Here is an 11,848-nt window from a genome sequence, read left to right as displayed (position 1 = left end):
TTCTACTGGGTGGAATTATTATTGGCATGACATATTTTGACATGTGTTTCTGTTAGTCTTCATAATCATAATTCATATTGTTTTGAATTTCAGGGACATACTCAGGTGCAGATTTGAAATATTTACAGGAAACATTGTAAATAGTATTCAAGCAGAGGAAGTGAAAGTAAAAAAGCAGAACTGTCACGGTCAAAATAGATCCTTTACAAATTAGCGTGCTGAAAATCTGAAGTAAATGTGTGCAGTGTGTGCTATTTCATCAAACGTTAAAAAAGGTATGACTGCGCCATGAGCAGAGATACAAATGGGACCCATGTGAAATATGTTGGTATTACAATGTTCAAAGAGTAATAAACAGTTTATGCTCTTTTAATATTATTGTTCTTGTTATATTCAGATAATGATGTCACAACCAACTTTATGATTATTGGTGAAAAAGCTTTCAGGATAATTGTAATTAACTGCTAGTCTGCAGGTTTGTAACGAAAAATATTTTAGCAGGCTCCCCTTCTAAATAATTAAACGCTTGTTGTGCTGCAGTAATATTACATGGCTTATATTTGGCTTCTACATATTTAAAAATGTAATTAATTTCATAATGTAAAAGCTTTGTAAATAATAGTTTGGCTTAAATATAAAGAAATTTACTTCTGAAAGAGCTGGCAAAAACATCTACAGTTTAGTTAAGACTATTTTGCTTTCTCCAGAAAGCATGAGGTTCTGGCTTATTTACATTTTCATTAGTTTTATTTTCACGTTAATGCATTTAGTTGGGAGCTTAGGGGTATTCAAAGCTCATTCTGTGCACTTTTAAAGATTTTTGTTTAAACAACAATACAAGAGTGTCCTAAAGTGTGTCCGTAATGCTACTAACTTTCTTTCACTTTCCTTTTTATTTTGTGATTTTGGGTTCAAGGCTGGAATACACCCAGGGTTATCGCAAGGCACCATGCAGACAGACATTCACACACTCATCCATACCTACTGGCATGTTTTTTGGAAGTGAAAAGGACCTAGTGAACCCAGAAGAACCTATAGAACATCCTTTTCATGTCACTTTCATGTGAAACATCAAGACTACAATCAGTAAAATCTGCATTGTTTGCTACATTCATGAAAGAAAAACATGCTAATATAAAGAATATTCACAATTGTTACAATGAGCTTAGCCTACTGTGTCTCAGTAAGTACTAAGCCTCCTGACACTCAGCATCTCACCCAAGAGCTTGGGATTGTTATAGTGTTCAATGTGTTCAGAATTTTCACCACAAATGCTAGCTAACTGGCTAACATGAGTGAACTGAACAGGATTTTTGGGAGAGCTGTTCATAATCTTAGAGAATTTTTAATACTTATTCTTTAAAAATACACAAAATATAATCTGCTAACGCTAGTTTAGCTAATCTGACAGGACTCCTAATAGGAGACTTTCTCATACTCATTAACATGTACAGTCTTTATTTATAACAAGAGGTCTGAGAGGATTCTTAAGGTATAGGCCCATTCATGAATGTTCACCATTTCCCTGCTATAAAGGTTTACCACTTTTCTGCTATAGACAGCTAAGAGGTTATTGTAACCTAAACAGACAGGATTTTTCTCACAGGATTTTTTTAGTGTTTGACTGAGGAACTGCAGGATCTTATGTGACTGAGAAAAATGCCCACTGATAGAGTAAATGTCCATCAACCTCATGCTGTCTGCTAAAGATATTATTTTAATGCAAAAATAATATATGTAATATATTATAAAATAATATTTTATCAAAAATAATAAATATAGTAGATAAATTTAATATGATAATAGCTATGCTTGGTAGCAAATAGTGCCCGTAATTGTTTGCTCTTTTAAACTTCCATTGCAGGTTATTTAGCTACTGACTTCCAGACTTACCAGGACTCTCTCAGAGAAATGGAAAACATTTCTTTTATCTTAATAAATGTGTAAATCAAAGAACATTAACATTTTATGCAGCTTTTATTCTGGACACTTAGGAAAATATCTCTCAGTTATGAAAAGCATCTTCTGCAACTTTTCACAGCACTAAGTGCTGGAAAGTGGAATGTGGCTGGAATCTTACAACCCCACTATCCTTCACAAATTAAAAACTATTTTTTGTACTGGGTTCAAGATTTTGCTTATTTCAGCAAGTGGTATCTAATTGGCTACCACACATGAGCAGAATGCCCATGGTGAATAATATTCTTCAATTAGTCTTCATGATGATGTAAATCCCTCTGTACACCTCATAGTAACCTCAGATGTGTGATGGTGTGGATAAAAAGAGCCTTACATCGATCTGAGGCACTTGTGGTATGGTCTGTGTTTGTAAAACACAGGATGAAGGAATAGGATTCTGAATTTATGGAGGATGACACCAAGACTGTCTTTGCTCATTTGGATTATCAGTGCGTTTCATCGTGGAACACAAGCTGCTCCTCTGACTTCCAATTATTCCATTTGAATCTTAGCAATTTGATTGTATTTTTCTTTTTTTCTGTGGGTTCTCTGCTTACTGTTGGTGGAAACATGGTAGTAATAGTGTCTATAATTATTAACAAACAGCTCCGCACTGCAACTAATTTTGTCATCCTGTCTTTGGCTATGTCTGATTTCTTAGTAGGAGGATTAATGATGCCTTTACAGTGTGTTTTGTTTGTTGATATTTGTTTACACCACATAAAAACAATCTGTCCTGTTTATCACTTTATCAGCAGTGTAGTTGGCACAGTTTCGCTCTACAACGTTTTGCTGATTGCAATAGATCGATACTTTGCCTTGTGTCACCCTTTTCACTATGTTGCAAAAATGTCCTTAAGAGTCGTTCTGAAGTTTGTGGGTTTTGTATGGATTTTGTCCGTCATTTATAATCTCTCAGTGATGTACATTGGCAGTTCAGAAAATGGCCAACCAAAAGTGATCTGCTTCCAAGCCTGTGCCCTTCCGGTCAACAACACTTGGGGTCTTATTGACTTCATATTCAGTTTTATTATTCCATGTATATTGATCATCATTTTGTATGTCAGAGTTCTCACAGTTGCCCTGAGACATGCAAAAGTTATTTCTGGTGCTGCAAAACCTGGTATAAAAAGGAGGACGTCGGAGCTCAAGGCCACAAAAACTTTAGGCACTGTTGTACTGGTGTATTTGATGTGCTGGATCCCATTGTATGTATTTTTAGTGAACATTGAAAATGTTCCAGACTCGAATGTTATCATAAATTACTTAATGTGTCTGTTTTACAGTAATGCCTTTATAAACCCCATTATATATGCAATATCATATCCCTGGTTTAAAAAATCATTGACCTTTTGTGCATTCTTTAGAAAATAATCAACATTGTGTGTACAGTTATAAATAAACCAGAAAAAGATTAAAAAAGAATAAAAAAGATTTTTTTTTAAAATAGTAGTTTATGACATTGTCTCAGCACAAATGCATTATGTGACAGAAAAAAACATTTGCAAAACTGAAACACTGCTTCACTCTTCTCCCCATTGGAGCATGCTGGGAGAAAAGCCTGCCAAAGCCTGTAAGCTTTGAGTGCAGCATGATGTTCCTGTGTTAGCGAAAATCATTTCAGTGGCTTTCATTATATAACAAATTCAGATAAGATTTTATTACTTAGAGAATCAGGAAAGGAAATGCTTTTTATTAACCACTTTTAAATGTTGCTAATGATGCTAAATGTGTTATACTGTATACATATATAAACAACACTTACTGAATAAACAGCCAACCTTGTTTTTTAAAAGTGGTCATGCTAATGATAATGCTAATCCTTATGATATTTTGTCCTTACAAACGGTAGCTGAATTATATTCTACAGGCCATTTATTCTATGTCTTGCTTTGTGTGTGCTTTGTGAACTTGGGTGGAAATTGTGCGGGCTAATAGAGTAAAACATAAATTCCAATGTCGAAACCACCCATATAAATGTTAAATACACCTTTAATAAAAATCTAAGTCTGCATCAATCAGATATTTTATTAATAGTGATAAATAATGACTGTAATCTGACTATTTCTAACATTTGTAAAGGTTGCCACCTTTACAAATCCTGCGTTTTCTTACTTTATATGAAATATATTAAAAGAATTCAGTGATATGCCTATATTGAATATATACAGCCTAATATTCACACTCAAAGTCAAGTCCAGTAAAGTCAAGCAAAGAAGCTTTTATTGTCATTTGAACTACATATACACTATGTTGCCAAAAGTATTCGCTCACCCATCCAAATAATCAGAATCAGGTGTTCCAATCACTTCCATGGCCACAGGTGTATAAAGTCAAGCACCTAGGCATGCAGACTGTTTTTACAAACATTTGTGAAAGAATGGGTCGCTCTCAGGAGCTCAGTGAATTCCAACGTGGAACTGTGATAGGATGCCACCTGTGCAACAAATCCAGTCGTGAAATTTCCTCGCTCCTAAATATTCCACAGTCAACTGTCAGCTGTATTATAAGAACGTGGAAGTGTTTGGGAACGACAGCAACTCAGCCACGAAGTGGTAGGCCACGTAAACTGACGGAGCGGGGTCAGCGGATGCTGAGGCGCATAGTGTGAAGAGGTCGCCAACTTTCTGCAGAGTCAATCGCTACAGACCTCCAAACTTCATGTGGCCTTCAGATTAGCTCAAGAACAGTGCGCAGAGAGCTTCATGGAATGGGTTTCCATGGCCGAGCAGCTGCATCCAAGCCATACATCACCAAGTGCAATGCAAAGCGTCGGATGCAGTGGTGTAAAGCACGCCGCCACTGGACTCTAGAGCAGTGGAGACGCGTTCTCTGGAGTGACGAATCACGCTTCTCCATCTGGCAATCTGATGGATGAGTCTGGGTTTGGCGGTTGCCAGGAGAACGGTACTTGTCTGACTGCATTGTGCCAAGTGTAAAGTTTGGTGGAGGGGGGATTATGGTGTGGGGTTGTTTTTCAGGAGCTGGGCTTGGCCCCTTAGTTCCAGTGAAAGGAACTCTGAATGCTTCAGCATACCAAGACATTTTGGACAATTCCATGCTCCCAACTTTGTGGGAACAGTTTGGAGCTGGCCCCTTCCTCTTCCAACATGACTGTGCACCAGTGACCAAAGCAAGGTCCATAAAGACATGGATGACAGAGTCTGGTGTGGAGGAACTTGACTGGCCTGTACAGAGTCCTGACCTCAACCCGATAGAACACCTTTGGGATGAATTAGAGCGGAGACTGAGAGCCAGACCTTCTCGTCCAACATCAGTGTGTGACCTCACAAATGCGCTTCTGGAAGAATGGTCAAAAATTCCCATAAACACACTCCTAAACCTTGTGGACAGCCTTCCCAGAAGAGTTGAAGCTGTTATAGCTGCAAAGGGTGGACTGACGTCATATTGAACCCTATGGATTAGGAATGGGATGTCACTTAAGTTCATATGCGAGTCAAGGCAGGTGAGCAAATACTTTTGGCAATATAGTGTAGCTGACGCAGTACACAGTCAAATAAGTCAACGTTACTCCAGGACCTTGGTGCTACATGAAACAACAACAACATATAGCTACAAAACAAAACAACAAGACAGAGCTAGGGGCAGAAGCTAAGGACTGAAAGTAGCTGTCCTAGCTACATAAACAAACAATAGAGAAACAACACAAAACAGTACAGGACACATAGCACCGAAAAACTGTGCAAAATAGAGGAAATGTAAACAAGTGGTTTCTTATAACATATTTGCTTGTAAGCATATGCATATAGCATCAGTTGTAAACCATTATAATGTGGGTGGAGTTATAGATGTATGTTTTGAGTCTTGGGTTTGGAACAGATCAGTTCTCACAGTTAAGTAAGTGTATGTGTGTGTGTGTGAGTTGATACAGTTTCAGTTCTGGGTGTTGAGGAGCCTGATGGCTTGAGGAAAGAAACTGTTACACAGTCTGTTTGTGAGGCCCGAATGCTCCAGTACTTCATTCCAGATGGCAGGAGGGTGAAGAATGTGTGTGAGGGGTGTGTGGGGTGTGTAAGAGTGTGTGTGAGGGGTGTGTAAGAGTGTGTGTGGGGTGTGTAAGAGTGTGTGTGAGGGGTGTGTGGGGTGTGTAAGAGTGTGTGTGAGGGGTGTGTGGGGTGTGTAAGAGTGTGTGTGAGGGGTGTGTGGGGTGTGTAAGAGTGTGTGTGGGGTGTGTAAGAGTGTGTGTGAGGGGTGTGTGGGGTGTGTAAGAGTGTGTGTGGGGTGTGTAAGAGTGTGTGTGAGGGGTGTGTGGGGTGTGTAAGAGTGTGTGTGAGGGGTGTGTAAGAGTGTGTGTGAGGGGTGTGTGGGGTGTGTAAGAGTGTGTGTGAGGGGGGTGTGGGGTGTGTAAGAGTGTGTGTGAGGGGGGTGTGGGGGGTGTAAGAGTGTGTGTGTGGGGTGTGTAAGAGTGTGTGTGGGGTGTGTAAGAGTGTGTGTGAGGGGTGTGTGGTGTGTAAGAGTGTGTGTGAGGGGTGTGTGGGGTGTGTAAGAGTGTGTGTGAGGGGTGTGTGGGGTGTGTAAGAGTGTGTGTGAGGGGTGTGTGGTGTGTAAGAGTGTGTGTGAGGGGTGTGTGGGGTGTGTAAGAGTGTGTGTGAGGGGGGTGTGGGGTGTGTAAGAGTGTGTGTGAGGGGTGTGTAAGAGTGTGTGTGGGGTGTGTAAGAGTGTGTGTGAGGGGTGTGTGGGGTGTGTAAGAGTGTGTGTGAGGGGTGTGTGGGGTGTGTAAGAGTGTGTGTGAGGGGTGTGTGGGGTGTGTAAGAGTGTGTGTGAGGGGTGTGTGGGGTGTGTAAGAGTGTGTGTGAGGGGGGTGTGGGGTGTGTAGGAGTGTGTGTGAGGGGTGTGTGGGGTGTGTAAGAGTGTGTTTGAGGGGTGTGTGGGGTGTGTAAGAGTGTGTGTGTGGGATGTGTAAGATTGTGTGTGAGGGGTGTGTGGGGTGTGTAAGAGTGTGTGTGAGGGGTGTGTGGGGTGTGAAAGAGTGTGTGTGTGGGGTGTGTGGAGTGTGAAAGAGTGTGTGTGAGGGGTGTGTGGGGTGTTTAAGAGTGTGTGTGAGGGGTGTGTGGGGTGTTTAAGAGTGTGTGTGAGGGGTGTGTAAGAGTGTGTGTGAGGGGGGTGTGGGGTGTGTAAGAGTGTGTGTGAGGGGGGTGTGGGGTGTGTAAGAGTGTGTGTGCGGGGTGTGTAAGAGTGTGTGTGAGGGGGGTGTGGGGTGTGTAAGAGTGTGTGTGAGGGGTGTGTAAGAGTGTGTGTGCGGGGTGTGTAAGAGTGTGTGTGAAGGGGGTGTGGGGTGTGTAAGAGTGTGTGTGAGGGGAGTGTGGGGTGTGTGGGGGGAGTGGGGTGTGTAAGAGTGTGTGTGAGGGGGGTGTGGGGTGTGTAAGAGTGTGTGTGTGGGGTGTGTAAGAGTGTGTTTGAGGGGTGTGTAAGAGTGTGTGTGTGGGGTGTGTAAGAGTGTGTGTGTGGGGTGTGTAAGAGTGTGTGTGAGGGGTGTGTGGGGTGTGTAAGAGTGTGTGTGAGGGGGTGTGGGGTGTGTAAGAGTGTGTGTGAGGGGGGTATAAGAGTGTGTGTGAGGGGGGTGTGGGGTGTGTAAGAGTGTGTGTGAGGGGTGTGTGGGGTGTGTAAGAGTGTGTGTGATGGGGGTGTGTAAGAGTGTGTGTGAGGGGGGTGTGGGGTGTGTAAGTGTGTGTGAGGGGTGTGTGGGGTGTGTAAGAGTGTGTGTGAGGGGGGTGTGGGGTGTTTAAGAGTGTGTGTGAGGGGGGTGTGGGGTGTGTATGTGTGGGTGAGGGGTGTGTGGGGTGTGTAAGGGTGTGTGTGAGGGGGGTGTGGGGTGTGTAAGAGTGTGTGTGAGGGGTGTGTGTGTGGGGTGTGTGGGGTGTGTAAGAGTGTGTGTGAGGGGTGTGTGGGGTGTGTAAGAGTGTGTGTGTGGGGTGTTTAAGAGTGTGTGTGAGGGGTGTGTAAGCGTGTGTGTGAGGGGTGTGTGTGGTGTGTAAGAGTGTGTGTGAGGGGGGTGTGGGGTGTGTAAGAGTGTGTGTGAGGGGGGTGTGGGGTGTGTAAGAGAGTGTGTGTGAGGGGGGTGTGTGGTGTGTAAGAGTGTGTGTGAGGGGTGTGTGGGGTGTGTGGGGTGTGTAAGAGTGTGTGTGAGGGGTGTGTGGGGTGTGTAAGAGTGTGTGTGAGGGGTGTGTGGGGTGTGTAAGAGTGTGTGTGAGGGGGGTGTGGGGTGTGTAAGAGTGTGTGTGAGGGGTGTGTGGGGTGTGTGGGGTGTGTAAGAGTGTGTGTGAGGGGGGTGTGGGGTGTGTAAGAGTGTGTGTGTGGGGTGTGTAAGAGTGTGGGTGAGGGGGGTGTGGGGTGTGTAAGAGTGTGTGTGGGGGGTGTGTGGGGTGTGTAAGAGTGTGTGTGAGGGGTGTGTGGGGTGTGTAAGAGTGTGTGTGTGGGGTGGGTACGAGTGTGTGTGAGGGGTGGGTGGGGTGTGTAAGAGTGTGTGTGAGGTGTGTGTGGGGTGTGTAAGAGTGTGTGTGAGGTGTGTGTGGGGTGTGTGGGGTGTGTGGGGTGTGTAAGAGTGTGTGTGAGGGGGGTGTGGGGTGTGTAAGAGTGTGTGTGTGGGGTGTGTAAGAGTGTGTGTGTGAGGGGTGTGTGGGGTGTGTAAGAGTGTGTGTGAGGGGTGTGTGGGGTGTGTAAGAGTGTGTGTGAGGGGTGTGTGGGGTGTGTAAGAGTGTGTGTGAGGGGGGTGTGTGGTGTGTAGGAGTGTGTGTGAGGGGGGTGTGTGGTGTGTAAGAGGGTGTGTGAGGGGGGTGTGGGGTGTGTAAGTGTGTGTGTGGGGGGTGTGGGGTGTGTAAGAGTGTGTGTGGGGGTGTGTGTGAGGGAGGTGTGGGGTGTGAAAGAGTGTGCGTGAGGGGGGTGTGGGGGGGGTAAGGGTGTGTGTGGGGGGGGTGTGGGGGGTGTAAGAGTGTGCGTGAGGGGGGTGTGGGGTGTTTAAGAGTGTGTGTGAGGGGGGTGTGGGGTGTGTAAGAGTGTGCGTGAGTGGGGTGTGGGGTGTGTAAGAGTGTGTGTGAGAGGGGGGTGGGGTGTGTAGGAGTGTGCGTGAGGGGGGTGTGGGGTGTTTAAGAGTGTGTGTGAGGGGGTGTGGGGTGTGTAAGAGTGTGCGTGAGGGGGGTGTGGGGTGTGTAAGAGTGTGTGTGGGGGGGTGTGGGGTTTGTAAGAGTGTGTGTGAGGGGTGTGTGGGGTGTGTAAGAGTGTGTGTGAGGGGTGTGTGGGGTGTGTAAGAGTGTGTGTGAGGGGGGTGTGGGGTGTGTAAGAGTGTGTGTGTGGGATGTGTAAGAGTGTGTGTGAGGGGTGTGGGGTGTGTAAGAGTGTGGGGTGTGAGTGTGTGAGAGTGTGTGTGAGGGGTGTGTGAGTGTGTGTGAGGGGTGTGTGTAAGGGTGTGTGTGAGGTGGGTGAGAGTGTGTGTAAGAGTGTGTGTGAGGGGTGTGTGGGGGGTGTAAGAGTGGGTGTGAGGGGGGTGTGGGGGGTGGAAGAGTGGGTGTGAGGGGGGTGTGGGGTGTGTAAGAGTGTGTGTGGGGTGTGTAAGAGTGTGTGTGGGGGGTGTGGGGGGTGTAAGAGTGTGTGTGAGGGGGGTGTGGGGTGTGTAAGAGTGTGTGTGAGGGGTGTGTGTAAGAGTGTGTGTGAGGGGTGTGTGGGGTGTGTAAGAGTGTGTGTGAGGGGTGTGTGTAAGAGTGTGTGTGAGGGGTGTGTGGGGTGTGTAAGAGTGTGTGTGAGGGGTGTGTGTAAGAGTGTGTGTGAGGGGTGTGTGGGGTGTGTAAGAGTGTGTGTGAGGGGGGTGTGGGGTGTGTAAGAGTGTGGGTGGGGGGGGTGTGGGGTGTGTAAGAGTGTGTGTGAGGGGTGTGTGGGGTGTGTAAGAGTGTGTGTGAGGGGGGTGTGGGGTGTGTAAGAGTGTGTGTGAGGGGGGTGTGGGGTGTGTAAGAGTGTGTGTGAGGGGGGTGTGGGGTGTGTAAGAGTGTGGGTGAGGGGTGGGGGGTGTGTAAGAGTGTGTGTGAGGGGGGTGTGGGGTGTGTAAGAGTGTGTGTGAGGGGGGTGTGGGGTGTGTAAGAGTGTGTGTGAGGGGGGTGTGGGGTGTGTAAGAGTGTGTGTGAGGGGGGTGTAAGAGTGTGTGTGAGGGGGGTGTGGGGTGTAAATGTCTGTGATAGAGGGGAGAGAGACACCAGTGATCATCTTTAAGCCTGATCCATTTAAACACTGTAAACATCCAGCTGAATCTTTTGTATAAATAATATCATCATGTAAAGTGAGGTTTCGTGCCACAATAAATGCTTTTTTTTTCAAAACTTGGTGAATTTTAATTATAGGTTTGGGACAAGAAAAACATGGACTCAGACTCCGTGGCCAAGATTTTTACATGTTTTGTCATCAAGATAATCTTCACAAATTAACACAACCGTTGTGAATGTTTGAGTTGGAATAGTTTGCAGCAGGACAAGGATAAACACAACAAGTTGGACTTGCAATGCTTCCTACACAGATGTGTTGGAAAACACCAAACCGTACCGTACATTTGCACATTACAGGACTGTGACACACCATACATAAAACATAAACACATTCTGGTCCTGTTTATACACAAAGAGGACAATACCACTGCTCTCATCATCTCATCACCTTATTTCACTAAATGACCACCCCGTACTGCTGCTGTCTGCACACTGTACATTTATTGCACATTATACACTTTATATAGTTCTGTATAATACAGTTGTTTACATTTGACATTTTTATATAGTTCTATATAATACAGTATAATACAGTTGTTTACATTTGACATATCCTACATTTCTTATATATATATATTCTATATTTTATATACATATTCTGTATACACATGTACCCTACCTTACTTTATTGATATTTTTATTTACCTACTGTGAATTGTAGTTTTTTATATTTAATAATTGAAGTTTTTTTTATATTTGATAATTGTAGTTTTTTTTATATTTTATATTACGTATTTTATATTTTACATTTTATCCTTTTCAAGGGTCAAAGCAAACAGTCATGTAAGCATTTCACTGCATATCATACTGTGTACCATGATGTATGTGACAAATAAAATTTGAATTGGAAAATAAAGGGATGTGGGTAGCTTAGTGGTTAATGTGCTGGACTACTGATTGGAAGGTTGTGAGTTTGAACCTCAGGACCACCAATCTACCACTGCTGGGCCCCTGAGCAAGGCCCTTAACCCTTAATTGCTCCGTTGTATAAAATGTAAGTTGCTCGGGATAAGAATTTCTGCCAAATGTAATGTAGTAGGTGAGTTTTCCTGCTCGGTGTGATGATGTGTAATGTCCTTGACAGCCTTTATAGCCCCATTTAGCTGTTTGGTAGCAAACAAGACACATAAAAGCTTCTAAAATCACCAGTGGGGTATTACTGATGTATTTTATGTCGCAGAAAAACACAGTGTATTTCAGGCATTTAACCTAAAACCCCCCCAAAAATGAAATACCGACTTCTGGACGATGGACCCAGAAGTACTAAAACTTAGTAAAACTTAGTTCTGGGTTTTTAGGACTGTAGAAAATAAATTCATTAAAAAGTAGAGTTGACAGTGTGAGCAGCCATGTTGATCTGACGTCACTGAGTCAACTAGGAAGGAACTTTTGAGTTGAAACTGCAAGTTGAGGAGGCGTTTTCACTGAGTTTACTGTTTACAGGCAGAGATTTACAAACTTCTCCTCGAACACAAATGGTATCGAAATTATATTTCCAACAAATATACCGCAAACCCTGTGAGTCTGATCATGAAACGCACAGGCGAGTCGTATGACCCGGGTTTACACAACCCGGAAGTGTTCAGCGACTGGGCGTTCTGTGTGTTTTAAAATCTCTTTGG

The 11,848-nt window shown here is 44.3% G+C and overlaps 1 protein-coding gene across 1 annotated transcript; it reads left to right on the top strand.

Annotated features, from left to right (window-relative positions):
- Positions 1-2,364: 2,364 nt before the first annotated feature.
- On the top strand, positions 2,365-3,333 carry LOC131353893 (trace amine-associated receptor 3-like). Its single transcript, XM_058390973.1, has one exon. The coding sequence runs from the start codon at positions 2,365-2,367 to the stop codon at positions 3,331-3,333; it is 969 nt and encodes a 322-aa protein (XP_058246956.1).
- The last annotated feature ends 8,515 nt before the right edge of the window (positions 3,334-11,848 follow it).

This window comes from Hemibagrus wyckioides, linkage group LG06 (assembly GCF_019097595.1).
Source record: "Hemibagrus wyckioides isolate EC202008001 linkage group LG06, SWU_Hwy_1.0, whole genome shotgun sequence".
NCBI classification, from domain to species: Eukaryota; Metazoa; Chordata; class Actinopteri; order Siluriformes; family Bagridae; genus Hemibagrus; species Hemibagrus wyckioides.
Note: the sequence above shows the minus strand (reverse complement) of the source record. Positions and strands in the feature narration are given on the sequence as shown.

Excerpts from the sequence above, each read along its gene's own strand:
- LOC131353893 (XM_058390973.1), top strand. The coding sequence starts at position 2,365 with ATGGAGGATGACACCAAGACTGTCTTTGCTCATTTGGATTATCAGTGC.